General features: G+C 55.8%; 8 protein-coding genes and 1 non-coding gene across 9 annotated transcripts; 3 read left to right on the top strand and 6 right to left on the bottom strand.

The window, feature by feature from the left end:
- The first annotated feature begins 520 nt into the window (after positions 1-520).
- B0T15DRAFT_174440 (glycosyltransferase family 69 protein) lies at positions 521-2,296 on the top strand. The gene is made up of 3 exons (XM_062862236.1): positions 521-1,323; positions 1,379-1,604; positions 1,684-2,296. Exons 1-3 carry the CDS (start codon positions 730-732, stop codon positions 2,115-2,117), a joined length of 1,254 nt encoding a protein of 417 aa, XP_062723126.1. The 5' UTR covers positions 521-729; the 3' UTR covers positions 2,118-2,296.
- A 636-nt stretch (positions 2,297-2,932) lies between these two features.
- On the bottom strand, positions 2,933-5,156 carry B0T15DRAFT_554022 (uncharacterized protein; the record flags this gene model as incomplete). Its single annotated transcript, XM_062870339.1, has 5 exons — positions 2,933-4,021; positions 4,094-4,336; positions 4,497-4,715; positions 4,803-5,046; positions 5,129-5,156. The coding sequence occupies 5 exons, from the start codon at positions 5,154-5,156 to the stop codon at positions 3,283-3,285; spliced, it is 1,473 nt and encodes a 490-aa protein (XP_062723125.1). The 3' UTR covers positions 2,933-3,282.
- A 1,909-nt stretch (positions 5,157-7,065) lies between these two features.
- B0T15DRAFT_174375 (uncharacterized protein) lies at positions 7,066-8,381 on the top strand. The gene has a single exon (XM_062862234.1). It carries the CDS (start codon positions 7,210-7,212, stop codon positions 8,338-8,340), a length of 1,131 nt encoding a protein of 376 aa, XP_062723124.1. The 5' UTR covers positions 7,066-7,209; the 3' UTR covers positions 8,341-8,381.
- Positions 8,382-8,455: 74 nt separating this feature from the next.
- On the bottom strand, positions 8,456-8,907 carry B0T15DRAFT_492826 (uncharacterized protein; the record flags this gene model as incomplete). The annotated part of the gene is made up of 2 exons (XM_062866887.1): positions 8,456-8,562; positions 8,619-8,907. 2 exons carry the CDS (start codon positions 8,905-8,907, stop codon positions 8,456-8,458), a joined length of 396 nt encoding a protein of 131 aa, XP_062723123.1.
- A 1,760-nt stretch (positions 8,908-10,667) lies between these two features.
- Positions 10,668-12,338, bottom strand: B0T15DRAFT_174360 (glycosyltransferase family 32 protein). The gene has a single exon (XM_062862233.1). The coding sequence runs from the start codon at positions 12,133-12,135 to the stop codon at positions 10,675-10,677; it is 1,461 nt and encodes a 486-aa protein (XP_062723122.1). The 5' UTR covers positions 12,136-12,338; the 3' UTR covers positions 10,668-10,674.
- A 683-nt stretch (positions 12,339-13,021) lies between these two features.
- Positions 13,022-15,010, top strand: B0T15DRAFT_174318 (acyltransferase 3). Its single transcript, XM_062862231.1, has one exon. It carries the CDS (start codon positions 13,338-13,340, stop codon positions 14,760-14,762), a length of 1,425 nt encoding a protein of 474 aa, XP_062723121.1. The 5' UTR covers positions 13,022-13,337; the 3' UTR covers positions 14,763-15,010.
- Positions 15,011-17,461: 2,451 nt separating this feature from the next.
- B0T15DRAFT_529961 (uncharacterized protein) lies at positions 17,462-21,078 on the bottom strand. Its single transcript, XM_062869141.1, has 4 exons — positions 20,080-21,078; positions 19,444-20,010; positions 19,108-19,391; positions 17,462-19,050 (listed from the first exon to the last, which is right to left on the bottom strand). The coding sequence occupies exons 1-4, from the start codon at positions 20,637-20,639 to the stop codon at positions 17,765-17,767; spliced, it is 2,697 nt and encodes an 898-aa protein (XP_062723120.1). The 5' UTR covers positions 20,640-21,078; the 3' UTR covers positions 17,462-17,764.
- Positions 21,079-21,747: 669 nt separating this feature from the next.
- On the bottom strand, positions 21,748-21,860 carry B0T15DRAFT_t91. The gene has a single exon. It is a non-coding gene; the product is annotated as a tRNA-Leu (tRNA).
- Positions 21,861-22,836: 976 nt separating this feature from the next.
- Positions 22,837-25,838, bottom strand: B0T15DRAFT_414443 (uncharacterized protein). Its single transcript, XM_062865441.1, has 5 exons — positions 25,388-25,838; positions 24,539-25,316; positions 24,417-24,468; positions 24,240-24,364; positions 22,837-24,188 (listed from the first exon to the last, which is right to left on the bottom strand). Exons 1-5 carry the CDS (start codon positions 25,675-25,677, stop codon positions 23,259-23,261), a joined length of 2,175 nt encoding a protein of 724 aa, XP_062723119.1. The 5' UTR covers positions 25,678-25,838; the 3' UTR covers positions 22,837-23,258.
- Between the last annotated feature and the right edge of the window lie 318 nt (positions 25,839-26,156).

Here is a 26,156-nt window from a genome sequence, read left to right as displayed (position 1 = left end):
AGCTTCCGCCTTAGTAACCTGTGGCATTACAACCATCCCACAATCTGAAAAGTTAAAACACATTATGCACATTGGCATTTGGTATTGCGTCTCTACTATCACTGATCATCAGCCTTCGCATCTTAAGATTCTCGTGGAGATAGCAGCCTACCTTTTATGAGCATCCGGCCATGAGGTAAGTATTTGAAGTACTTTAGCTACCTTACTCTTGGAGCCTCGGTACAGTCCGTGTCCATGGCTTACACGACACCTCTAAGGTAGCTGCACGCACTCCCCAACGTCAACAGATTTCCTCCAATACAAGGTAATATAATAACATTAGGTGACGGCTTAGACCAGGCTTAACATGACTATCCCCTAGGTTTCGAGGGACTTGGAAACTCTGTCGCCGTATCATTTGGGTAACTATCCAGGTGCCAAAATGGATAGGTCCGCCCTGGGTCGAACGCTCAGCTGTGCCAAGCAGGACATCCTAGTACCTTAAGCTGACGCGCTAGTGCCCGATAGGGCTAGGCGGCTGATGCCCCACCGCAGCCTCAAAATCTCAGCTACAACTTGCCCTGACGGCATGACGAGACTCCCAAGCACCCAAGGTATACAGTAAACAAACAACGCTAGATGAACACCACGCGTTGCTCTTGAACGCCACCTACGGGCTCACGCCATGGCTGCTTATAAACCGCCAGACCGGAACCGAACCATTCCCTTCTTGCCATCTCCGACCAAGCAATGAAGCCGGAAAGCGTGGCGCGGCGACCGCGCTTCTTCCGCCGGTTACTCGCGCGCTCGACCCTGCAAAAGCTCGCTCTCATGTTCCTCATCTGGACAATCCTCGAGTCAGGACTCATCCACTACCGCATCGCACGCGCCGAACTAGAATCCAAGGCGCAAGCTGTCCTGCACAAACCGACACGGGTGTACATCGCGAGTCTGCACTGGAACAACGAAAAGATCCTCCGGTCCGCATGGAACCAGGCTGTGCTGGACCTGGTCAAGACCCTCGGGCCCGACAACGTCTTCGTCGGTATTTACGAGAGCGGCAGCTGGGATAACACCAAGGGCGCCCTGTTGGAGCTAGACCAGGAGCTTCAGAAAGCAGGCGCGGGGAGAAAGATCATCCTGAAGGATGAGACACATGCAGATCTGATCGCGGGGCCTCCAGGTGAGGAGGGATGGATTGCGGTACCAGGAGGGAAATTGGAACCTCGGAGGATACCATACCTCTCCCGGTTACGGAACCTCTCGCTGCAGCCACTGCTGGAGCTCGCCGAGAACGGAACGACATTCGATCACGTCCTCTTCCTGGGAGATGTCATGTTTACAGTGAGTACTCGCCTCACGGCGCTTATAACTGTATCCCACTGCTAACACAACTCAGGTCTCGGACATCATCACCCTGCTGCAAACCAACGACGGCCACTATGCGGCCGCCTGCTCGCTCGACTTCAGCAAGCCGCCGCTCTTCTACGACACCTTCGCCCTTCGCGACGCGCGCGGCCACGAGCACGCCTCACAGACATGGCCCTACTTCCGAGCCCACGAATCCAGACAAGCAATGCTCCACGGCCAACCAGCTCCAGTAACCAGCTGCTGGAACGGTATAGGTATTCACCTTCCCACCTTGCTTCACCCCTCACCCCTCCCCCTTCCCTACTGACAACCCATACTAACCCCTTCTCTCAGTCGCCATGCCCAGCTCAACCTTCACAGGCACCAACGGCCTCAGATTCCGCGGCATCCCGGACTCGCTCGCCGCCCTCCATCTCGAAGGGTCCGAGTGCTGTCTCATCCACGCGGACAACCCGGCCTCCCGCGCGCGGGGCGTGTTTGTCAACCCGACCGTGCGGGTGGGCTACAAGCGCGAGGCGTACGACGCCGTGCATCCCAATAATGGGGACCGGAGCGGCGGAAGCTGGCTGTCTATCAGCGAGATCTACTTTGGCTTGTGGAGGAATCGGTTTGACAGGTGGTTCACTACGCCGTGGTTCAAGGAGAGGAGGGTAAAGGGGAGGATAGAGCGGTGGAAGAAGGAAGAGGAGGGAAGGGACGAGAAGGGAGGGTTCTGCGTGGTGGATGAGACGCAGGTCATTGTGTATAATGGGTGGAAGCATGTCTAGCCTTCTTGGGGAGTAAGGTTTTGTTTTGGGCATGGTAGAGGATGGCGTTTTGGTGTATACAGCTTGGGCATAGGGTTTGATATATCTCAGAATAAGGAATCCCGCCGTTGGATCATGCAATGTTGAATACGCAAGGCACCTAGGTACCTATTTCATCGATTTTCACAAGCGTCAAATGTGGTAGATGACGTTTTCGCATTCTACGCACCAGGTACGCGTGCCATCGGACCAGAGTCTCTTTTGTACCCTACATGAAAAGGAAAGAAAATAAAAAGAAACAAACAAGCAAACAGCCTCCCAGATGAAATTCCCTGATATTAACTCCGAAAATCCGCCTTCCTCGTTGCGGGAAACCAGCCTCCCATGAAAATGCGACTCGAGATGCAGTCCGTGTGCCACTCAAAACCGGCGCCGGGGTATCTCGTCCTAACACCGGGAACAATCCGTCCGTGACGCCGAAATTGTGACTGATCGAATGAAAGTTGACCGAAAAAAGTGAGGAAACATGCGATCGGAAATCCGTCCTGACTATCGTCGTCGTCCCAAACGCCGTAGCACATCCCGTGAAGAGCTCGGATTTTGCCTTTATTAGATCAAGGGGAGATATGCTTCCATCGGAGGACGAGAGGAAATATGCTATGGGAAATTTGATCGTCTCGAACAGCCCGGGGATGTGATCTCTCTGAAGTGCCGCCAGAGTCCAGAGGACCTTGAATTCGGTCCTGTGCGACGGAGATGACCCTGACTAGACCCGGGGGGGGGGGGGGGGGGGGGGGGGGGGGAGATGCGGCGGAGAATGTGTCGTCTCCAAACACCGTGGATGCAATCGTCGACGTCGTTATTTTATTAGTAAATCCCCAGAAGAGCTTGGTATTTGCCCTAGTCGTCGAGAAGAAAATGAAGGTTTATCGACGAGGTGAAGGAAATATGCGACCGAAAACGGCCTGTCCAAAGCCCAGAGATGAACGACCAAGAAATGCTGAAGATTCGGGTGAAAATCAGTTCGCGCTGCAAGGTCGAGACGAGGCTGTGTTAAGAGGAAGGAAATACGATGAGGAATGTGTCGTTTCAAACGCCGAATTGTGATCGATCGGTAGACGGTGACATGTATACCGGAGGAGGGTGCTGTCGACATTCTTCGGGTGAAAAAGGAAGGTAATGTCGCTTAAGACTGGACGATACCGCGTAGGTTCTGGAAGACTTCTTCCATCTGATCGGCCAATTCCAGGAGGCGATCCGAGACGGGCACGTCTTCCTTGTCTTTGTCGGAGGGGCGGTCGTTATGGCTGGCTTCCTCCTTTGGCTTCTCGGTGCTTGGTCCGGCAGTAGCAGCAGCACCTTCTTCGGCGGCGGCGACAGCGGCGGCCTCCTTCAATGCGCGCCGGCCCTTCTTGCGCGACTTGTCGGCCCTCTTCGGCTCCTTCCTCGCCGGCTCGAGCTCGGCGGCGGCGGCAGCGATCTCTCGCTCGCGGGCTTCCATGTACCTGCGGGCCTCCTCCAGGACCTCGGCCGGGTCGCGGAGATACACCTGGAGCTGCTCGTTCCGGTAGACGACATGCTCGTTGCGCCCGTCCTCGCAGCAGCACATGGTGTCGGAGTCCTCTTCCTTCAGCGGATGCGCCTGGATGGGCTGGGCCAGCCGCTGCAGCAGCCTCCGGTTGGCGTTCGCGAACAGCGGGTCGGTGATGGGCGAGAGCCCCTTCACCTCCTCCCACCGCTTGAGCGGGATGTACTCCCGCTTGACAAACTCCCGGGTCAGCGGGAGCAGAGCGAAGCAGACCACGTCCCAGTTGTCGATGGCCAGCTTCACCCAGTCGAGCCGCGTTTTCCAGGGCGGCATCCCGGCCCGGTTGGTAATCAGATGGGTGACGAGCACCATCGGCGTCACCCACTCCATTATCGGGCTGCGAACAGTTCTTGTCAGCATTTCTTGCTTGATGACTACTAGTAGTATCGTGGGTCTGGAATACACCTACCAGTCATCTGCATCGTGCGTCACCACGTTGCAGAAGAAGCACCCGCACATTACGCCCTCCACCATGTCCATGGGGACAGGGCAGACGGCGAGCGTGTGGCCAACCTGGCCGCAGGTGGGGTTGGCACAGATCGGCTGTGCCCTGATCATGGCCATGTTCTGCTCGAACATGGCCTGCAGGTGGCCCGCCTCCAGACCCTCCATCATCTCTGGGCCGAGCCCGAGGAGACTGAAAATCTGTGCCCTATAGAAACTGGTCAGAACAGGTCGCCTGATCGGGGGAAGCTCATCGCATTAGGTGGTCTGATCCGGGGCATGAAATGATGATGAAAAGACGAAGGGTGGGCGAAGGATCAACAAACGAGGAATTCAAAAGCAACAGCCTGTAAGGTGCAAATACATACCACCTCAGGGCTTCGGTGAGCGGGCCGTCGCCCGCGGGAAGAGCAGAAGGAGCCGATTCCTCGGCCGCCGACTTCTTCGCCGACTTCTTCTTCCCTCTATTCTTCTTCTTGCCGGGCTGGCCGGCACCGGCGTTGCTGTTGGTCGCAACTGCGACCGTCTCGTCATGGTGGCCGAGAAGATGGTCGGCCACCGCGCTGCTCTCGCTTGCGGCAGACATTCTGTGAGGGATGCGGAAGGAAGAAAATCAGCAGAGTGATGCGAGAAAGAAAGTCGGTTGTGGGGGAGGAAGGGAAAAAGTGACTGACTTTAAGCTCTCTGGCTCAACAACGGTGCCCAAAACGAGAACATTCTCGCTTTCGGCCAGCGAGAATTTCGATTCGTCGAGGGCTAGCCCCTCGGGGCAGTTCACAGGCTCGGCGGCGGCGACGGGGGCGGCAGGCCGAGCACGGCACCGGGTCCGGTACGGGACCTTCAGCGCCGCCCGGTTCAGCACCATGCCGATGTACGCCCCAAGGGCCCCCTTAACCCCGGCTTTGGCGTCGAGCCGGGCTGTGAACGCGGGTCTGTCAGCTGGCTCCGCTTTTCCCACTCGACGCCGAGAAGGGTGGTGATGTGATCTATCAATACTTACCAGCTTCGATGGGGTCTTGATTATCCATCTGGACTTCTGCAGAGTTAACACAACAATACTCAAACGTGTTGGTGAAGTTATTGTCACTTACGACTTTCTGCAGTGCTGTGTAAAGGGAAGAGAAAATTTTGAAAATCAACAGGCAAATGCAGGGCAAGAAATAGCAGTTCTAATCACCCTAGCAGCTGTGGGCTGGGACGCGCTTGGACTTCATCTAAATTATGCGTCTTTACGCGACCGACTTTGGACTACGCTGAATTTTGACTCAAGTCAGTCGCTCGGATTGGGAGAAAACCTACCTGCAGACTCCTTTGTAGCAAGAGTGTGGCACCTCCTTTGGCCGTGAAGCACTTAAGTACTACACTCGTGACTCGTACACCTCTCGAAACATCTTAGCCAACTGATCCTGTATTGAAGCTTGCTGTTATGCCAACTGTTCTTCACAGAGCAAAGGTAACATATGAAGCTTAGATACATGTGATGATGTGAAGCAATGTGCCAATGGTACATGTACAGGTGGTTACTTCTCGTCTATGCATATAGCCGTCCTAATCTATGGGCTCTCACGTACTATAGACCGCTGGATATTTGTCAAGGTAAAGCTTTCGTGAGTTCAACTGTCTTATGAGCTGTCTTCCGACCAGTATCTGCATAATACATGGGCTCTTGATCCCATTCACACTAGATCTCGTTAGACTACATCCACATATCTGAAAGAAATTACCTTGAAAAGTGTCAGATCACCTTCTTTCACGACCTACCCACAACTTCTTCTCAGGAATCAACGGATGGAAAACAGAGAGACAGATCCTTTTGAGTTTCAATAGAGATAAGGGCAAATCAGGGCTCTATGACCTCCCAATGGGCTGTGACCTGCCGCTCATAGGAGGCGGAGAAATTGACTTGAGCATTGCCAGAGTTTGCTTGCATTTCCCATCCCAGCCGCTTGTAAGGCGGGATATAGCCATTTAATTAAGATATCGATTGCTTTGGCAGCTCCAAGCTCTGTTCAGAGATGAGCAAATGCTTCCTCTAGCCTCAGGCTCTTGCATACCCTTTCTGTATGTTTCTCTATTATCCTAACCTGATGTGGTGCACCTTGCGCCGCCCTCAGTCAGAGCCAGATTTGTCAAGCTTAACAAAGCGTGACACTACTGATTACAGCAGTGCGTGAAACAACCCGTGCTATAGTAATGCTGATTCCTTAATCCAGAAAGAGAGGCGACGACCCGATGTATATCGCGACCGATTATGACTCACGCGGAGTAGTTGTCCTGACTGGCGGAAAGGGGATCCTTCAAACGCCCCGGATTTGTCAAGATTTTCTAGTGTAGTAACTGCCCAGGAGGACCCTCGTTTGGCGCGATTCGGGACAATACGACATGCCGAGTCCCACGCAACGCCAAACAACTGTCAACGAACGCAAACGCGAGCTTCAAGCAAGCACAGGAGTACAAAGTAAAACAATTTCAAGTTACAGCAACTTCTAAGGGAGTACAGCCCCCACAAAACGTAATCATTCTGTACCATTGATCGACTGCAGCGGTTCCAAATGTTGCTTATCATAACTATGTAGTTCATGCAACTAAAGAGATGTCTGGTTAACATTCTCTATGGTTGTGGAGTAGTGTAGCATCGATCCTAGCACGGAATCTGCACAGAATCTGCACGAAATCTGCTACAGCCGACTCGCTGGGCCTTCCCAAGCAGCTAACCCAGCTTCCTGGTATCCGCCAAGGCGGCCAGCGAGTTGCTCCGAATCTGTGGTAGCACGAGCTTGCTTTGAAATGCATTCGATGTGGAGTTGTGGATGCTACCCACCTCTTCGCCTTCTACGGGTTGCGGTCCGGCACTTAGTTATAGTGTACGGAGACACCGTTAGTACACTATATATACCCGTCCCTCCCACCCATCCCCGAACTCCACGAAATCTTCAGGAGATCTCAGACACATCACTACTCACTTCACTTCTGCGTGCCAATACCAGCGCACTGCTCTGCTCAAGACAAGCTCGAGCCCCAAGCCAACAAGCCAGCCAGCACCACCACCACTATCACCACTAATACAGTAATACCCTCAAGATGGCGAACTCACGCCTCTTCCAACCCCTCAAACTCACCCCCCAGATCACCCTTGCCCACCGGATGGCCATGGCTCCGCTCACCCGCTTCCGCGCCGATGACGACCACGTCCCCACCCCCTTAATGGCGACCTACTACGCCCAGCGCGGCTCCGTGCCAGGCACGCTACTCGTGACCGAAGCGACCTTCATCTCCCCCTCCGCGGGTGGGTACGGCAACGTGCCGGGCATCTACAACGCCGCCCAGGTCGCCGCGTGGCGCAAGGTCACCGACGCGGTGCACGCCAAAGGCAGCTACATCTTCTGCCAGCTGTGGTCGCTCGGGCGGGCAGCAAAACCCGAAGTGGCCGCGAAGGAAGGCTTCAAGGTGCACAGCTCGAGCGCGGTCCCCATGGAGGAAGGGGCGCCGGTGCCCGAGGCGATGACGGCCGAGGAGATCCGCGCGCGCATCGCCGAGTACGCCGACGCGGCGCGGAAGGCGATCGAGGCCGGGTTCGATGGTGTCGAGATCCACGGCGCCAACGGCTACCTGATCGACCAGTTCACCCAGGACACGTGCAACCAGCGGACCGATGAGTGGGGCGGCAGCGTGGAGAACCGGTCGCGCTTCGCGGTCGAGGTGACCAAGGCTGTTGTGGAGGCCATCGGGGCCGAGAGGACGGGGATCCGCCTCAGTCCGTGGGGCAGGTTCCAGGGGATGCGGATGAAGGACCCCGTGCCGCAGTTCGAGGATGTGATCCGGAAGATCAAGGGTCATGGGCTGGCGTATCTGCATCTCGTGGATAGCAGGCCCTTGGAGGATGAGGCTGTAGACGCACCCTCCAAGGCGAATCCGGAGAGGGACAGCTTGGACTTCGCAGTGAACCTGTGGGACGGCCCGATTCTGATAGCCGGCGGCATCACGAGCGCATCGGCGAAGTCTTTGGTTGATGAGCGGTACAAAGACAAGGACGTCATCGCCACCTTCGGACGCTACTTCATCTCGACGCCCGATTTGCCGTTCAGGATCAAGGAAGGTCTCGAGTTGAACCTCTACAACAGGGACACCTTCTACATTCCTAAGTCACCGGTTGGATACATTGATTACCCCTTCAGCAAGGAGTTCGAGGCATTGGACGGAGCGAGACTTTGAACGCATAGATCTGAAAAGAGGGTTGCATTTCCGTTGGGTTAGCACCGCAGGATAGAGCCAGACAGCGAATAAGAATATAGACTAATGACCATTTGCCATTTCGTATAGTCGGTCTTTAGCCGGTCCCACACACATCCGAAGGCGTGACCGTGGTTCGTGGCGCCGGAGATCTGCTCTCCTTCGTCTCAAGCGCCTCGGCAGTGAAGTTCTCGAATCCCTGATCTGCCGAAAGGTCAGCAACGCTAAGGCCATTGTCATCAAATGATGTCTGCAGGGACTGCGCCGAATTGGAGTTCTGAACATCCGCCCCGCCCACGGCAGGATCGACGAGAGGGATAATGCCGCGGAGCTCCGGCGTGGCGGAAGGGAGGCGTCACTGCAGAGCGTCGGAATGGATTGGGCGAACGGGTTGAAGTTCTTCTCAGCGGCGACGAGGGCAGCAGCGCCAGCACTCGGCGGGCCGAAGTTACGGAGGGCCTGGATCATCTCCTGAACAAGACCCTCCTGACCGAAGCGGGCTTGGCCCAGGGTCACCAAGGCGATGAAGATGAATGACTTGGTCGGCATGCTGGTTAATATGAGGCAAAGGCCGTCCAGCGGTTTTGAAGGATTAAACACTATACCAATGGCAAGTCGTTAAAAAGAAGGTGCGTTAGAATGGAGGGACGATCGAACTGGTCGGTCGGTGTAAAATGAGTGAAGCCAGCGTGGAGGTTACCTCGGATCAGACGTCTTTTGTAGTCTCAGATGCTCAGACCAGCTGTGGCGTACTGGTAGTGATGTACCGCAGGGACCCACTACCATGCTCAGGAAATTCCAACCAATCAGAGCCCACACACCAGCGCCAGCTGGGCGCGTTTGGGGTGGGTCCGGTGGTCTGAGCTGCTGAGATAACGTGGAGGGAAAAGAAGTTCACTTTCGCCAACGGCGGGTGCCTGCGCGTTTATCGCGGATATCGCATCGTGGACCATAGGACGCAGCTGCCACGCGACGGCGTCGGGCCGGAAATCGGCACAATACGGTTGTTCCTGAGCGTTCGGCGATCCCACGGCCTTATGCGACGGGAAGTAAGGTACCAGGCGGGATCGGGTGTTGACTGCAGCTTAACCATTACGGGAAGGTCCCCCATTGGATCTTAGAGGTGACACAGCGACTCCAGTGCAGCTCGCGTCTCCTCGCATCGGAGACAAAGACGATCCCGGGTGATGCGAGGACCTGCCACCCCATACTATCCAGGCAACTCGGCAATCTGTATCGTTAGAACGAAGATTCCAATACTCATCTCGAACCGCATGGGATTGGGGCAGCGGCGGTCTTGTGCTCATGCGCTTCACCCCGCAAGACCGATATGCGGTGTTCCGGACAAGCATGGTGCTGTCGTCAAATAGCCTAACAGTTAGACCGTAGATAAACCTAGCCTCCATCTGTTGTCTCTTCCGGAGGTGTCCAAGGTCATTGGTGCGCCGCGGGTTGCTGTCTGCGGCCCGCACCGTTTGCAGTACCGGCGACAGTCGTCTCAGGGGGTTGACCTTAAGCTGTTGAATCGAGGCACCAGGAACGGCTGGCCACATAGATTGCGTCATGGTGAAGCCATCCGCAACTCAAACACAAAACCTCAGGCCCCAAGCTCAGGGGATGATGTCGTGGAACTGGCCTTGGGGACGCTTCCCGGCAATGTGGGTCTGGGGAGTGAGTCGCTCTTTCCTTGTGCTGCAGTTCCTCGTGCTCCGTCCGGTGATTTGGTCGGCGACCTCTGGCAATTTCGTCCGCACTTGCTTCCTTCACCATCTCACAACTGAATCCTTCACTCTGCATCTAAGACCCAGCATCGTCCCCGCCAGCGCTAGCTGCGAATCAACTGGGATGCATACCATCATCGCGGCTTGACCGGCATCGCACTCGCCCCGGTGACCCGGCCTTCATTAATTCGGGTATTGTTATTAACCTAGAACTCTAACGCCACTCGAGCTTGGGAACAGCCACGATTCAACATGTGCTATCCAACAAGCCCAGTCCAGCAACGCCGACCGAATGAAGCAGGTGCCCCGACTTGGTCTAAACACTATATACAAGATAATGGTAAACATGATCCAACCCGCCATAACATTGCTCGTTCCGATTGTTGCGGGGGTCCACCGATCACCGTCAGCCTACTTCTTTTTAGGACAAGACGGTATCGTGCCGGACCCCGCGTCGTCGTCGCGTCGTCGGTCTGCCCGACCATCTGGTGTGTGGCCGGGCTCGCTGTGCAGGGCGTCTCTCTCATTAGCAGAACCCACAGTACTCCCTTGCAACCTTCACTCCTCGGCTCCCGATGCTGAAAAGCATGGAACATCATGAAAAATTCAGCCACCCAGACTTCTTCTCCGGCGTCTTTTCTCCCCCTTGCGGTTTGCCCTCCTGTGGTTTACCCTTTTCAGCTTCAGCCAGCTCTTTAATTTTTTGCTTGGATGCCTCCTCCGTCTCCTTCTTGTTGCGTGCAGCCGCTTCTTCCTCTTCCTTCTTCTTCCGGGCAGCCTCGTCTTGTTCCTTCTTCTTCTTGTCGGCCGCTTCCTTCTCCTTCTTCCTCTTCTCCTCCTCGGCCTTCTTCTTCTCTTCCGCCTCCTTCCTTTCCTTCTCCTTCTGCGCAATGATCTTCTTCTGTTCCTCTTCCGACATGTGCGAGAAAGCCTCGACGTCCTTGTCCCACTTCTTTACACATTCGTCGTTCCAGTTGCACTTCTCCACCTCGCCGTACGCGGGATGGCTATAGCGGGGGTGCCTGCTAGGCCAGTTCGACGCGTGGTAGTGGTGCCGGACCAATGCGGCCCTAGAGTCGTGGTTGCCCGAGTCGGAGTGGCCCTGGCCAGCGGCGAAAGCCTCGACGGTCAGAACGAGGACTCGGCTCACGACTTTGGACTCCTGCATATCGTGGAACAAATCCCAGTCGATCTTCAGGTTGGGGTCCTCCTTGTGCAGGTCCATTTCCGCCATGATGGCCTCGGTGAAGGCAGAGGGGCCCGTGCCGCTGATGATCTGGTCGAAATCCAGCTTGACGTCGGCGAGCGCCACACCTTGCTCCTTGGCGACGCCGTTGAGCCACGTCATGATCCTCTCAATGAGCCTCATCATGACAGGCAGCTGCGGCTTGCACATGAAGGTCCACTGGCAGAAGGAACGGGACTTGGGCCCGAGAATCGGGTGGTCCTTCCAATCCGGCTCGTCGATCTCAACGCCAATCACCATATCGATGTCCTTTTCGTTGTATCGCTCCGGGATGAACTTGGTCAGCGGCTTCAGGTCCTCGACGTCGATGTCGGCGTAGAGGCCGCCCTCGGCATACATGATCAGGTATCGGAGGAGATCGGCCTTGACGATCGCGGCCTTCACGTCCCGGTAGAAGTTGACAATGTCGGGCCGGTTGAAGCCGTCTGGGCCAAAATGCCATTCGACATAGCGCAGGTCATTGTCGTCGGTCAAGACCTCGTACCGGTAATCGGGGTTCTTGGCAAGCCATGTTCGAGCTGTGTTGAGATCGCGCTCCTCAAACTTGAGCGGGTTCACCTTCCACGTCTGCCAGATCTTTCTCGGAAACTGTGCCCGGACTTGTGGTACTGGCTGACCGGACAGCGCCGGCCGGTTAAGAGGTGCGCGGACGCTCGAGTGGAAGAGGTTCAGGTTGAATACGAAGAGGATCAGGCAAACGGCGGCGATGTAGATGGGGAGTGCCCGGCGAAACTGCGTCGGCAGACGGTTCCTGAACTGGGCTGCCGCCAGGGATGGAGAACCCAGCGGTGAGCCGAGTTTGGCAATCATGCCGGGCAATGAGGTGCAGAAATGTCAACTCAAGGAGAGTGAGGTGCGGCCGCGGGAGAGAAAGCGAGTGGCATCAATTGAAGGCAAAACGCTATGGACAACGGGAAAACAAACGAACGAAGCAGCAAGAAAAAGTAATGCCAGATGTCTGACGGAAAGGGGAATGAGGTGCAGAGAACATCACGAATCCGTCCTGGTCCCCTCCATCGGCGGCCCAACGGCCCTTATCTTGTCACTCGATTGGCTTGGTCGCTGCGTATTTGCCCGGGAAATCATCATGGCAGCCAGGTAATTTGGTCAGTTAGCGCGGCTCCCACAGCCAGGGTGCCCAGCCACCCACCCAATCAGCCCCCCGAAAATTCTTCCACCACGGAGGGACGCTGGCCCTGGATGTGTGGCAACGCTGATGCGAGACCAGGGGAAATTTCACAACTGCCATCCGCGACCAATCGTACAGACGGGGGCCTTGGCTTGCAAAGAACACTGCAAATTCCGCAACCGGCTCCCAAGCGGAATAGGGGGTGCTCAGCGGCGAGCCGGTCTCGAAAAGGGGCCGCCCCACCGTGCGTTGAGGGAGAATGAGCTGGAGAAGTTGCATCGCGATCGGGGGTTGGATGGGCTGGCAGACATCCAACCATCATGCGAGCTGGTTTCGGCACATGCCATCGCACTGTGCACTTCCAGGTACAACACAAGCTTTCGGCTGCGAATTCCCCATGCGTTTCCCCCCTGTTTTCGGCTCTGTGAGTGGAATCCTGATCGAAGGAAGCAGGGGAGGCCACAGAGCGGGGAAGTGAAGAAGATGAGGCATCTAGTACTATCGCCACAGAGGGTCGAAAAACATGCGCGTTGTCTGTCGACTTACCATGCTCAGCCGCAGTGGTTTCTTGACATTTCTGCTGTATTACATACTACAGGGCCATATCATCGGCCTTGTGTTGCACCTTGATTCGTGCACCCTGGATATTCTCCGGTGGGGCGAGCGCCAATCGTGAGCCCCCATTTCCCAGCAGGGAGCGACCGACACCCCACTCTCATCCCGCTGGCGCCCTGGACGGGCCAGCCGCAGTCCCTTTTCCACTTGCCAGCAGGTGCCATATACTGTGTGTACCCACAGCGAGAGCGCATACCCGATACTCGAGGATCGAGACATTTAGAACCTTGGATGGGGCGAGGCCATCGATCAACTTCCCTCGCTTGCCATGAAGTCGGCCACGCTTCGAGGACTGCGGCAACTGTTGTGGCCGAAGAACGCCAGCAGCTCCGATGGGCCGCAAAAACTGAGGCCAACGGCCTACCTGGATGGACTGAGGGGGTTCGCCGCGTTCTTGGTCTACATCCACCACCACCAGCTATGGGCACACGGCATGAAGAAGTCCGAAATCTTCGAAAACGCGTTTGGATATAAGGGGGAGTTCCATCTGGCAACCTTCCACTTCTTACGGAACTTCTTCACCGGCGGCCACGTCGCCGTGGCCGTCTTCTACGTCATCTCGGGCTACGTCCTTTCAGTGAAGCCCCTATCACTCATCCACGCCGGCGAGCATCTCAAGCTCTTTGACAACCTCGCGTCCGCCTTCTTCCGCAGATGGTTCCGGCTGTACATCCCTCTCATGGTGACGACACTTGTCTATGTCACCTCGTGGCATGTGTTCGGGATTTGGAACGCGGCATGTGAGCCCAAGGGGACCATCGGCGAAGAAATCTGGAACTGGTATGTCGAGTTCAAGAACTTCAGCTTCCTCTTCAAAGAGGGGTGGATGTGGGTCAACTACAACACGCATCTGTGGTCGATACCGCTCGAGATGAAGGGGTCCATCATCACGTTCACAGCCTGCATTGCGCTGGCGCGGGCGACATCCAAGGCTCGACTTATATGCCTGCTCGCTCTTGTCATCTACTTCCTCTACATCGTCGATGGCTACTACTGCGCCTTGTTCGTCGCAGGCATGCTACAGTGCGATCTGGACTTACTCGCAAGGAAGGATGGTTATTTCCCACGGTTTCTCCGGCGCTTGGAGCCCTACAAGACCTTCATCTTCTACCACTTCTTTTTCATCGGCCTGTGGCTCGCCGGCGTCCCATCTCAGAACAACAAGGTGGAGCAGCTGCGGGAGAACCCGGGGTGGTACTGGCTGTCATACCTCAAGCCGCAAGCCGTCTTCGACTACAAGTGGTTCTACCTGTTCATCGCGGGCAACATGCTGGTGGCGTGCATCCCGCGCATCGCCTGGCTCAAGCGATTCTTCGAGTCGCGCTTCTGCCAGTTCCTCGGCCGCATCTCGTTTGCGCTCTATCTCGTCCACGGGCCGATCCTGAACACGATCGGCGACCGCGTCTACTACGCCGTCGGCTGGGTCCGGGCGCCAGACGACAAGCACGCGCAGATCGCGCACTGGGCGAATCTCTTCCCTTTGCCTAAGACCGGGCCGATGGGCCTGGAGATTGCCTTTCTTGTCCCCAACATCTTCCTACTACCGCTCACCTTGTATGTGGCCGACATTGTGACGCGGGCAGTGGACGATCCGGCGGTCAAGTTTGCCGCGTGGCTGTACAAACGAATTCAGGGCGGCGAAGCAACGGATGCGAAGCCTATTGAGCTGGCGCCCTTAATGCGGGTAGACTGATGCGGAGGGATGTGATGACTTGATGGGTTGCTCATCTCCCTTGGCATGCGGTCCTGGATCTCGATAGCTGTACTGTACAAACATACCCCTTTCTGTATACCTTTATTGTGGTTGCTCAGGAGGCGTTCGGAAGGCTTTTGATAATTTCGTATTAGATGTAAAACGAACAGTGCTGGCCAGAGAATCGGGACGTCTCACAGACTTGAAAGAGGGACAGAGCTTGGCTGCAACAGTTTCGACATTGATATGGCCCCTACCTAGACATACAAGTTACACTACCTGGTAAAAGTCTGTTAGTGCCATCGAACGGTTCTAAGTTGTGTCGACGGCTCCGACTCTGAGCAATCGTATTGTATTGTACTCATGTCATGTACGGTATTCCGTACACTTGTACAAGTACAATACAGAGAAACACAAACCGCATCCTGCACCTATCCTGGCGTCTTGAAACACTCAAAACAAACTTCATGATGAGATTAGGTTCGCATTGACCGTTTCAGCTGCCAGTTCCAGTCAGTTTTGAAGTCGCCCCTGGCCTGATGGAACCTGGAAGACGGAAACACCACAACGCACAACAAGACAAGGAAAGGCAAGGCCTCCCGAGGTAACATTCGCGATACTTCCCCAGATTCCAGTCCTGTTGCGAGCGAGCCTTCCCCCTCATCACCTCACCCTCCGAAACACTGGAAAATAAGTGCTGGTATCGATGTTGTTTCCCTTGTTTACAGCTGAGGGGGAGGCTCGGTCTGTCAAATGCCAAACCGTTTCACATATAAATCCACAAAATCACCGAGGTAAATTGAACGTTGGAAGGTTGTCTGGGCCGCATCTAGCCCGCATGCGCTAGGATGACTTAGGCAGGTTACTTCACGAGGTTACCCTAACATTGCCGGGGTTGTGGGGTTAAGTTTTGGCAACAACTCCTAGCGTGCACACCAACCCTTTTGGCGCTGGCGTTGTCACTATTCCTTGGTCCCATCAGTGCGGTCGTTCCTGGAAAGCACTGGAATTTCAACATATTCTGCTTGCAGGCAGTATCACAGGCAGCGATGTAAACACGAGTGGAGATGAAAAGGAAAGAATGCGCAGAAGAGAAGTGCAGGATGGATACTCGGAATTCACTTCTCCGCATTCATCAGATCCGCCCCGTTAGCATCAATGGAGCGCCGGAGATGGGTACGTAATCCATTTGCGCCGCTCGCGCAACTTGCGATCGGCATCTCTCTTACGGGACGCGGACAAGCGCACTGACTGTTGGCCTGCTGATCAGCATGCTTTCCCGCTCCCATTTCCGAAGTGCATCCAGCGACTCGAATACCTAGGTAAGAACTGACTGCAACAGTCAGCGATTCTCTGTCTGACCTGGGCCGAAGATCGAGCATGTGAATTCCGAACCCGCGATTCTTGCCATCTGTGACTTAGTTAGCCCGCACAGTGCGTGGGATGCCCGATCCGGGGGTGGAGGTACATCCGGGGGAGATCATCGCGTGCGGGATCCCGATCACCAAGGTACCTTCCAAGGTACTACCTAGAGAACGCATGGACCTTAGGTATGTTTCTGGTGAACCCGGAACCGGGTTAACGGAACTGAGATGTCGTAGTTGATCGATCTACATGTCATAGTCGTTACAACATACACGTATAGAAACAATGCCCTGCGGCGAGGAACCGAGGTAAGCGCAGCAGCCTTGGTTCTCCTCCTTCGGCCCGTGCGCCATCCCTTGTGTCACCGTCAGCGTCGATGACGATGACACCAAGACCAGTGTACCGAGGCTCAGGCTCCGAAACAACATCATGGGCGATGGTCGATCGATACCGAGCCGTGACACACGCGGTTGAGGAGGCGAGTCGACGAATTGCGTTGCTTCTTCCTTCGACTTGGCGTCTGCAGCATGAACCTTTTCCGAGCAGGGCCACCTAACCAAATAGCCCTAGTCATGCTATCATGAGCCCCTACCTATAGCATGTGTCTATTGTACCTACGTTTATATACGTAGATCTCATCTGCCATCTACTCGCGCGCGGTAGGACCCCATGAAATCCCAAAGTAATCAAGTGTTGGCGTCTCGACGCCATGTCCCAGCACTTGCATATCCCAACGAAGATATTAGGGTCAGAAGCCAAAAGAATAGTGTCAATGGCAGCACGGCCATGACGACGACCAAGGCAGCATCAACCTGTCAATATCGTGGAGTATCTAGGAGCACATAGCTGAGACCCTGAGCTATAGACCCATCCCTTCCCGCCATGTCACCATAGCATTCTAGAGTTTCTAGATTCATTCAGCCAGACAAGGAATAGGACTATTCGGCCACTTGTCTCCTATAGGACAGCACGTCACTAGAGCGATACTAAGTCGGGACGCTGTGACCTCCCTGCCTCGGCCGTCAACGGCGGACCAAAAGGATAGAAACTACCTTAATAAGTTCCGATGGGCTTATTGCTTACCGAGCTATTCTCAGTCGTTGCCAGGGCAGCTGTCATTGCAAGAGACTATGCCAGTGTAGCGGCTAACAGTATACTATCTGCTACAAATAGCTCTGAGTCTTTGAGCTAGGTACGGGTAGAGATCATGAAATATATCGACAACGAATCCTGAAAGTCCGCAAGGAGAGCTTTGCTCCCTAGAAGGATCCACAGTCGTCTACATTCATTGGCAGATATCAATCAAGGCGAACTATCAACTAACTAGGCGATTCCAGGGAACTAGGTATTCAGTCAGATACACACTACCAGTTAGAATTACACGGCGCCGATGGGATACCCCTGGCGCCCTGAGTAACGCTCGAAGATCTATAATATCGTACATAAACATCGCGGTACATCCAGTCATGTCCTCATCGCGTGCCGTGTCTGCCGGCCCTTTTCCAATCGATGGTCCTAGCTCCACAGCGCCCCAACGCAAACGCAAGAAGGTATTACATTAGTAAGAAATCGTTGGGAAGTATTGTTAGTATACAGTGAAGAAGCATCCAAAATTAGCCCCCCGCGTCACGTAGTGATTAGTATCCTTCTTGCGGCCCCTGGGGGCCTCCTCCAAACAGATTATTATCATTAGTCCCGGTACCCTGGACTCCCCCAGTGGTATGGAATGACCACTCCACTTGATCTCCGAAGCCGTGGACTTCCCCGGCCCTGTGAGAGGTTTGGAATGGTGCCCCCGTTCCCGGCCCCGCTGTGTGGAAACCCGGGTGGTGGTGATGACCACCGGTGACAGCATGCATGCCCACGGGCGAGGGCTGCGCAGTGATGTCATCTGGCAACGTCTTGCTACAGCTCGGGCAGTACATGCTGCCGCATCTTCCAGGCGGATGTGCTTCCACAAGTGTTTGGCTCGAATCGCGGTTCTCGTCGCGGATCCAGCTGAGACTAGCAAGCGAGGACCTAGAAGCGGTCGACATGGTAAGCCGGTTAGCGTGGATGGTTGCTGCTGACTGCTGCCGTTGGTCGAGTTCGTGTTGCTGCATTTCCTCGGCCGATATTGTCTCGTTCGGCGGTTCTGTCGACGGCAGATATGCCGGATGGATGTGCGCGTAGTGTGTCGGTGTCATGGCCGGATGTTGGAATACGTCGCCCGGGCTGGTGTAGGGAGCACTGTAGGCGCTGGTGACCGTTACGGTGGGATGCTCCCAGCTTGCCTGGTATGGTGGCCCTGGCTCAAGGTTCTGCGTGGTTTGTGTTGGGATAGGAACTGACTGGCTTGGAAGAACTGTCGGGGCCGGCCTAAAGGAGGCACTGACAATCCTTGCTTGCGATTGAGGTGTTCGTGCTCGTTGGATGGGCAGTGGTATCTGCGTCGGCGGTGGCGCTTTGGGTAGTATCTCGGGCCTCTTGATCCGCTTGGGTGGAGGATTGGGCCGCCTCCGGACGGACGAGGTCCTAAGACCCCCAGGTGCAGTTGCGCCAGGGCTGTCCGCTCCAGGCAAGATGCTCGCAGCAGCTGCATTCCCAGGCAACACTGTCGGCGTTGGGGCAGGGGAAGGAGGGAGATGAGGGGTAGAAGCCCAACGATCACTGCTCGCGTCCGGCTGGCTGATGGCTGAGCTTGAAAACAGGGAGACCGTCCCTGATATCCGCTGCTCCCAATCTTGCACGACAGTTTCGATCCAGTTGTAGATGGTTTTCGCACTCCGCTCGAGGCCTTGGTGAATCTTGAGTTCGACGTCCATTACTTGGCTTGCCCCTTCGAGAACGTAGCGGTACTGAATCTCGAGCAGGTCTTTCAACGTGCTGATGACCTTCTTGGACTCAACAATGAAATCAAAGATTTCCATGACGGGAACGAACACTGCTCCAGGGTTAACATTCAAGAGCGTACGGAGATGAAGAGAAAGAGGCTCCGCACCAGGATCCGGAATGACCTGATCGCTCGGGAAAAGAAGCTTCCACAACGAGACCCAATTGTCAATTTTGGCTTTCAAACTTCTAGCCTCCAGGGACGAAATGATCTTCTGGGTGATGCCGTCCTCAGGGTCAGCGCCGCCACTATCATAGGTGATACGGCACACGTCTAGCTGGCGCAGGTGAGAGTCCAGGTCATTTTTGGAGACGAACCCCTGGCAGCATCGGGGACAGAGAAATGGCCCTGCGTTCCTCTGCACGGGTGGGTGGTGAGCACGGATGTGCTTTCTGGATACCATTAGCATATCGGCCTTCAAGGCCAAGTTTCGGCGAGGCTTACTTCAGCTGCGACATATCGGCAAAAGAATGTGTGGCGCAGACGTAGTAATCGCGGACGTTGAACCGAAGGGGGTTGCGTTTTCGGTAGGGACAGCTGAAGTTCGTGATGTTGCCTTTAGTGCTGTATGCTTGCGAGGCTGGTGACACATCCCGCTCTTCGTTCCCCTGGTTGTCCCGGCCGCCCAACCCACTCCCATCATCACTGCCTCCGTCAGCTTTCCGCTTCCCCTTCCCATGCTGAGCCGAGTGTTGCTGGTCATTGTTGCTAGAACTTGGGGTTCCGCCGTAGTGCGATGACGGCGTGCCGTGGCCAGATGTTGTTTGAATAAACCCAAGCTTTCCCTCATAAGCTGCGGTCCAGAGTTCCTGGAGGTAACGGTACGTGCAGTCCCAAACCAACAGTGGAGCGGCACAGTCATCCACATCTTTACCGAACGTGTTTCTCAGAACCCATGATGAAATCTCATCAACAAGCCTGGCCTCTTCATCATCAGCAGTCCCCTGATCCTCGGTCTCCACAGAAGCTGAAGACTTAGGTGCCGTGACGCTTGGGGGAGCAAGCTGTATTCTGTGTCCAGCGTGAGCAGACATTGATCGTTCAAAGAGAGACGAGCGAGGTGGTGGGAGTGATACGCACTTGCTTGCCTGTCTCCGAGGCATGCGGGGAGGGAGGACAGACAGGCCACCATCGGCATCCTCCTCGATCTCGCTGCGGATCTCCCGAGACAGGCGAGATTCCGGGCGGCTACACTCGGACTGTGTGTTGACACAGGTGGTAGAGGAGAGGAGGGAGTCGATGGAACCGATCCCACGGTTATGCCTCCGAAAGGACGCATCAGCCCCATCCTTGGCAGCAACCTTGCCCTGCGAGTCGAGGAGAACCAGCTGAGGGCGGCCTTTCCGGAGCAAGTCCGGAGTCATCGATTTGGGGCCGCCGGGGAAGCTGGCCATGGTCGGGCTGCTCGGGGGCGTGGTGCCGGAGAGGGACAGCGCATCGGCGGCTGCCGGGTGTTTGGGGTCAGCCCGGGAGTCCGCTTGCCGCGTAGCCGTCGCCGGGTCGAGGTCGGCGGCTGCAGTCTTCCGCGCGTAAACTGCATCCTTCCGTGGACGGTAGGGAATGCGGACGGTGGTGTCGCCGCCTAGCTTCTGTGTGACGCGCTGGGACGCAGGGGACCTGCCCCTGGCACCGGGTTCCATCCTATTCCTCTCGGGCCTTAAAATCGAGGCCGAAGAGTAGTAGACTGGTGACCAGTAGACTCCGGGTACAGGTCCAGCACGCGCTCCACCAGAGTCGCGGTCCCGAGACGTCTCGACCCGGGGCACCCCTCGATGACGTCTCGGCGACCCGTGGACTGACTCTGCCGGCCGCGGAGGCGCTGCTTGCAACGTGGGACCTGGTCGCGGCCTGTTATTTTGTTATTTTGTTCATACGAAGGCGAAAGTTAATGAGCGACTGTAACGAGCGTGTGTGTAGTGTAATGAACGAAGGACCACTCGCATGACAAAGGAGAGATTGAGGGGTTGGCCTTAACCCCCGCGACCGACCATCCACTGCGGCTCGCGCCTGTCAGCGTTCTTCAGAAGGATGGACGTTGCCAGAGCCTCGCGTGTCCTCCCCCTGAACATACACAACCCGTTTTAATTTCGATCATCCCAATCGAGAAGCCGCAGCTGTGGCGCCTGGGCCAATTAAAAGAGCGTCAACCGTAGGGCTGCGATTGGTTCAGGCAGGCGCGCCTGAGTACAGCCAACTTGGCCTAGCCGAAGTCCGATGCAGCACCGCTCCTTCCGCGCAGCGCACAAGCCAAAGGGTCACATCAATCATCTCAGGTTGAGACCCCGGCGCTTTTCCATGCCTCTGTTTTCGGGCTCGATCTGATGTTTCAGTCGAGTTTGCTTTCCATCTGCAGATCGACAGCACTCCCGAGGGGATCCGAGACCCACTCGGAGTCAACATCCGGGCAACTCTATCTGCACCTCACATGCACCACTACCTAAATTCCGTTCCAAGTGAGCTGGAAGCATCGTCCACGGTACCCAACCTCTCAGTGGCATAGGAAAGATCAAGATATGATCCGCTTGCTTGCCAATGCATCACCGCTGCTACAGCCCCATTACACGTAGGTCAAAAAACAGAAGAGGACACTATCTAACCTTCCATGTGACGGCTCCCCGTGCCAGAACCTCGACAGATAAGGACAACGCCGGAGCAATCTAAGCTCGGCTGCAGCATCGCTGCCCAGCGCCAAACTTCCTGAGGCCAAACAAAAATGGCGATGCAGGACAAAAACATGCAAAATTTGTGTGACAAGGGTGAGATTCGAACTCACGCCCCATTTCTGAGACCAGGAAATCTATGAGATTTGCTAATTCAGGTTTACCTGAACCTGGCGCCTTGGACCGCTCGGCCACCTTGCCCGAGATCGCTGGAATGCTGCATTCTGCAGCTGCATGATGAGCCGCGACCGTGGGCAACGCAGCCGACAGGCAACAGGTTGAGAATCGCAGAATGATTCCCCATTCCACGCTTGCCTTAAGATTGAATCTCGGAACGGTAATGGTTGTGCATCGTTAATAAACCCCCAATGAGACATGTCTTATCCCGAAACACGAGCTGCAGCCTGCGGGCATTGGCTGCTGTCCTACTTATTTCTCTGCCAACGCTCACCAGGCAGCCGATAGAGGTTCTCTAGGGTTTGCTCATTGATATGCTTATTATCTCCATCATAAGGTCACGGAACTATCCTCTTTGGCTGTCTGTAAAGACTGCACCACGAACATGCGCTTGGAAGTTGACAGAGGACATGTTCCCACAGTTTGAGCCTTGGAGGCCCAGTGTTGACATCCATCTCACGCGATTGACCACCCCATACGAAGTAGGTAGTTTCCCAGCACGGCCGGTGTACTAAACAACCACTCCGGCAAGTTGAGCTTGGTCCTCCACTTGCTGCGCACAATATTGTGTGCAGACCGTTGCGGAGGCTAGTGCTATGTTGTATCCTCTGAGCCAATTGCTCCGAAAGTTGATCTACTCGACCCATATAAGCCCAAGGCATCAACCTGCAAGACCGAGCTTTCCTTTTTGTATGAGGGAAGAGATCTCCGTGCTAGAGACTATGTCGGAACTGCTGTTCGATCGTCTTTCTCAAGTCTGCCTCTAACTTGGAGAACTGAGCGAGTCGCTCAAGGGATGGGTTGCACGCTGACGAGTGCTCGTCGTTGCCAGTGGGGTGGCGATCGTGCTCCTGCTTGTTCTTCGGGGCCCTTCGCTTCCGCCCAGTAGCGTCTGTTGCCGCCTCCAAACTTATTCCTCTTGTCCGCGTTGTTGTTCTGTCCCTCTGCGGCCACAATGTCCAGCTCGTTGGCACCGTCGCGCGTGAAACAGCAAACCATACATTCTTAGAGCCCTCAAGCGGCCATCTGCCCGCTTGGCGCTTTGTTGTGCTTTTTTGGTGCCAGTAGCGTAAATCTAGGTATTATTCTTCATCATGCATAACACTGTTATAACTAACACTAACCACACCACGCATGAACAAATACACGACGATGCTCTCCGACACCAGGAATATGATAGCACTCACGAAGACGCCACGCTGCTCGAAGCCAGATGCAACCAAGATATAAAGAGAGACCTTCTGAAGCACCGGGAACTCCCAAGAACAAGAAGAAGAAGGAGGGATAGAACGGGGAAAACCTACATCGCACCATAATGTACACACCAACCAACCAACCACGATATAGTCCCTTACAAGCCCACAAACTCCCGCCTCGCCTTCACGCCTCACGCCGCTCTTCATTCCCCCCCTCCTCCAGGCCCTACACAACAGAAACATCCGTCAGCCCCCGAGTCTGCTGCGCCTGCAGCGCGACCACCAGCTCCGTCAGCCGATCAATCTTGGTCGCCAGATCGGCAATGCGCACCTCGACATCGGTCGACGGCTCGCCAAACGCCTCATCCTCGGCCGCCTCGGTGGCGGCGCGCCGCTGCTGCGGCGTGAGGACAACCGAGTCGCCCGGCCCAATCGGGGGCGCACGGAGGGCAAAGTCCCGGGCGGCGGCGGCGGCCGAGTCAGCGCGCAGGGACGACGACGACGGCTGGCGGCGCTGCTGCTGCTGCGCAAAACGCTTGGCCGGGTTGGGGCTGCCGATGGTGGCGTGGCGCGGGCCGCGGAAGCCGTTGTACGGCGTACCCCTGGCCGAGGCACCGCGGAGCCACTCGTAGAACTCGATGGCGGCGACGATGGGGAGGTGGGTTGCCTTCAGGAGCAGGATGCGGGCCTGGCGGAACTTAGCGTCTGAGGGGAGGAACAGGCGTAGCGGGCGGAAGATGACGAGGGCGAGTAGGTTGAAGGGCGGGTAGAAGTGGGTGAGGCGGTTGCTGGTGGACGCCTCGAGCACGTAGACGCTGTAGACGTAGAGGTACTCCTCGCGGGCGTGGGTGATGACGCGCGAGAAGCTGTTGGACAGCATACCTGTGAGGGAGCCCGTGAGGAGGATGGAGCTGAGCATTATGAAGAGGATCATGAGAGGAGGTCCGAAGATCGGGTCAATCTCCTTCATGATGTCGAAGCCAACATAACTGGAACCAAAGAAGATCTTGGTCAGGTACATTGTCATGGATCCGAGCGAGTAGGACTCGCGGCCGACGAGCGTGAACGTCGTCAGGAATCCTAGATAGATGACAACGACGAGGACCATGAACTTGAGGAAATCCTTTCCCATCTCTTTCAGGCAAGGAATGAGAGTCTGGACCGAGTTAGTCTCACGGTATCGAATTTCAGACGAGCAGCGACTTACACCCCAGTAAGGGCTCAAGCTGAGGATGGAAAAGACACGCGGAACCATGAAAAGGGCCTCAAGAGCCAAGATGTCAAAAGACAACTCAACAAGACCGGCATTGTGTGTCTGTAATCCGATGACCCCTGGGAAGCGTCAGTACAGAACCAATCGAAAGGAAAAGGGGGGTAGCCGTACTCAAGACAAAGTAACCAACGCCAATTCCGATCATGGCCATGTCAAACAGGTTCTGTGGGGCGGGGTTGGCTATTAGACGCTATTCTGAAAGCATGAAAGCATTGGAGAGAGGCCGCACATACCCAGACATCAGCTGCGTAGAAGATGGAGCCGGCATCTATCCACTCGCTCAGCTCGTCGTAGGCGAATGCAGCGAACCAGAGACACAAGAAGACCTCCAGGGTCGTGAGGCGGGTCGGGTCGCGCTCCATTACCAACACAGCGTAGTACAGGCCGAGAAAGCTGGCAAAGAACAAGATCTCAAACGACTTGAGGTACTTGGGGACGCGGAGGCGTGAAAAGGGGTCGGCCGTGGCGGGCTTGTAGAAGCGCGGTTTCTTCTCCGAGTGGACCGACAGGCTGTCCCAGAAGATGATGTCGCCATTCCATATCCCCGTGATGATCTTCTGGACAACGGCCTGGCTGAGGAAGCGCTTGGCATCGGCGATGGCGGCGATCTCGAGGGCATTGAGGTTCGCAAAGTGCGCCGTGGGGTCATCGTCCTCTTCATCGTCATCCATGTCGGCCGTCATGCTCATGGTGAGCCGGGAGATGGAGTGCATCAGCAGATTGCGCTTGCTGCTTCCGGACTGCCTAAGGACCTCCCGGGCCGAACTGGCCGTGCCACGCAGGGCCTGCCCCAGAAGGGCGCTGTGCTCATCGGCCACGGCCTCTTCCTCGTCGCTGTTGCTCCGGTCATCCGAGTCCTTCGGATCCGGGATCTCGTAGAGACAGTAATCGACAGCCTCCCGCTCAGAGAGGTGGGTCAAGAAACGCCAGGCCACGATCTCGCAGGCGTTGGCGCGGGCCTCGTTCAACCCCTTGTCTTCCAGGATGGAGCCATAGTGCCATTTGAGCGCTCTACACGGCGTATCAGTGTACTTGTACAAGTACCTCGGGAGAGGGGAGACAGATAATGGCAGGATACATACAGCAACGCATTCACAATGGCCGGATGAGTGCAGGTGAGAGCTAGATGGTCGACCAGCGTGCGCAGTCCTTCCCCGGCGCCCGTGGTCCTAAGCTGCTCAAAGGTCGAAGGTAACACAACAGTGTCAGCAATGTAAATTGAGAGCTTCTTGACCAACACCCGGAAACAATCATCCAGCCTGATGTCCGGAAGCTCCGCACCCGAACCGAACATCCGGGCTTGGCGAGTTATCGGTGACGGGGGCAATGCCGCTTCGCCCTGTTGTGGACGTGACTTAACGCGGATCGGCATCTCGGAGTCCTGCAGCACCCGGTTTCCGAGCGATATTCGCCAATTGCAAAGGAGTAGTTTACGACAGTGCTCCCGCCGCTCCTGAGCTGCCTCTTCGCCGTCGAGAACGGGGAAAAGTGAAGGAGAAGGCTGCCTCCGCCCGAATCTAGGAAGAGGGGAAGATCTCCCTGGGATTGACAATGTTGGAGCCGGCTGTAACTTAACCCATTGGAGAATCCCGGTAGCGGTTGGTTGGCGGGGGGCGGGGGGCTCTACTCGAGTGGGGGTCCCGGGGGCCCAGAACGCTAAAAATGCCCTCTCACGTCTCACTGTTGGCTGCCGTTTCAGCTTCATCCAATCCACCATCGTCTTGAGCAATTAGCACGCCGCCTTCAAGGTCGACATGCATTCCAATCTTGCCACCTACAAGTGTAATTGATCACCTGAGCAGTGAGGGCTGACGAAGAAACCAAGGTCCCGCCTGTCAGAACTTACACGAG

The sequence above is a fragment of the Chaetomium strumarium genome (genome assembly GCF_033439665.1).
Source record: "Chaetomium strumarium strain CBS 333.67 chromosome Unknown B0T15scaffold_3, whole genome shotgun sequence".
NCBI lineage: Eukaryota > Fungi > Ascomycota > Sordariomycetes > Sordariales > Chaetomiaceae > Chaetomium > Chaetomium strumarium.
This window is presented reverse-complemented; position numbering and strand designations above follow the sequence as displayed.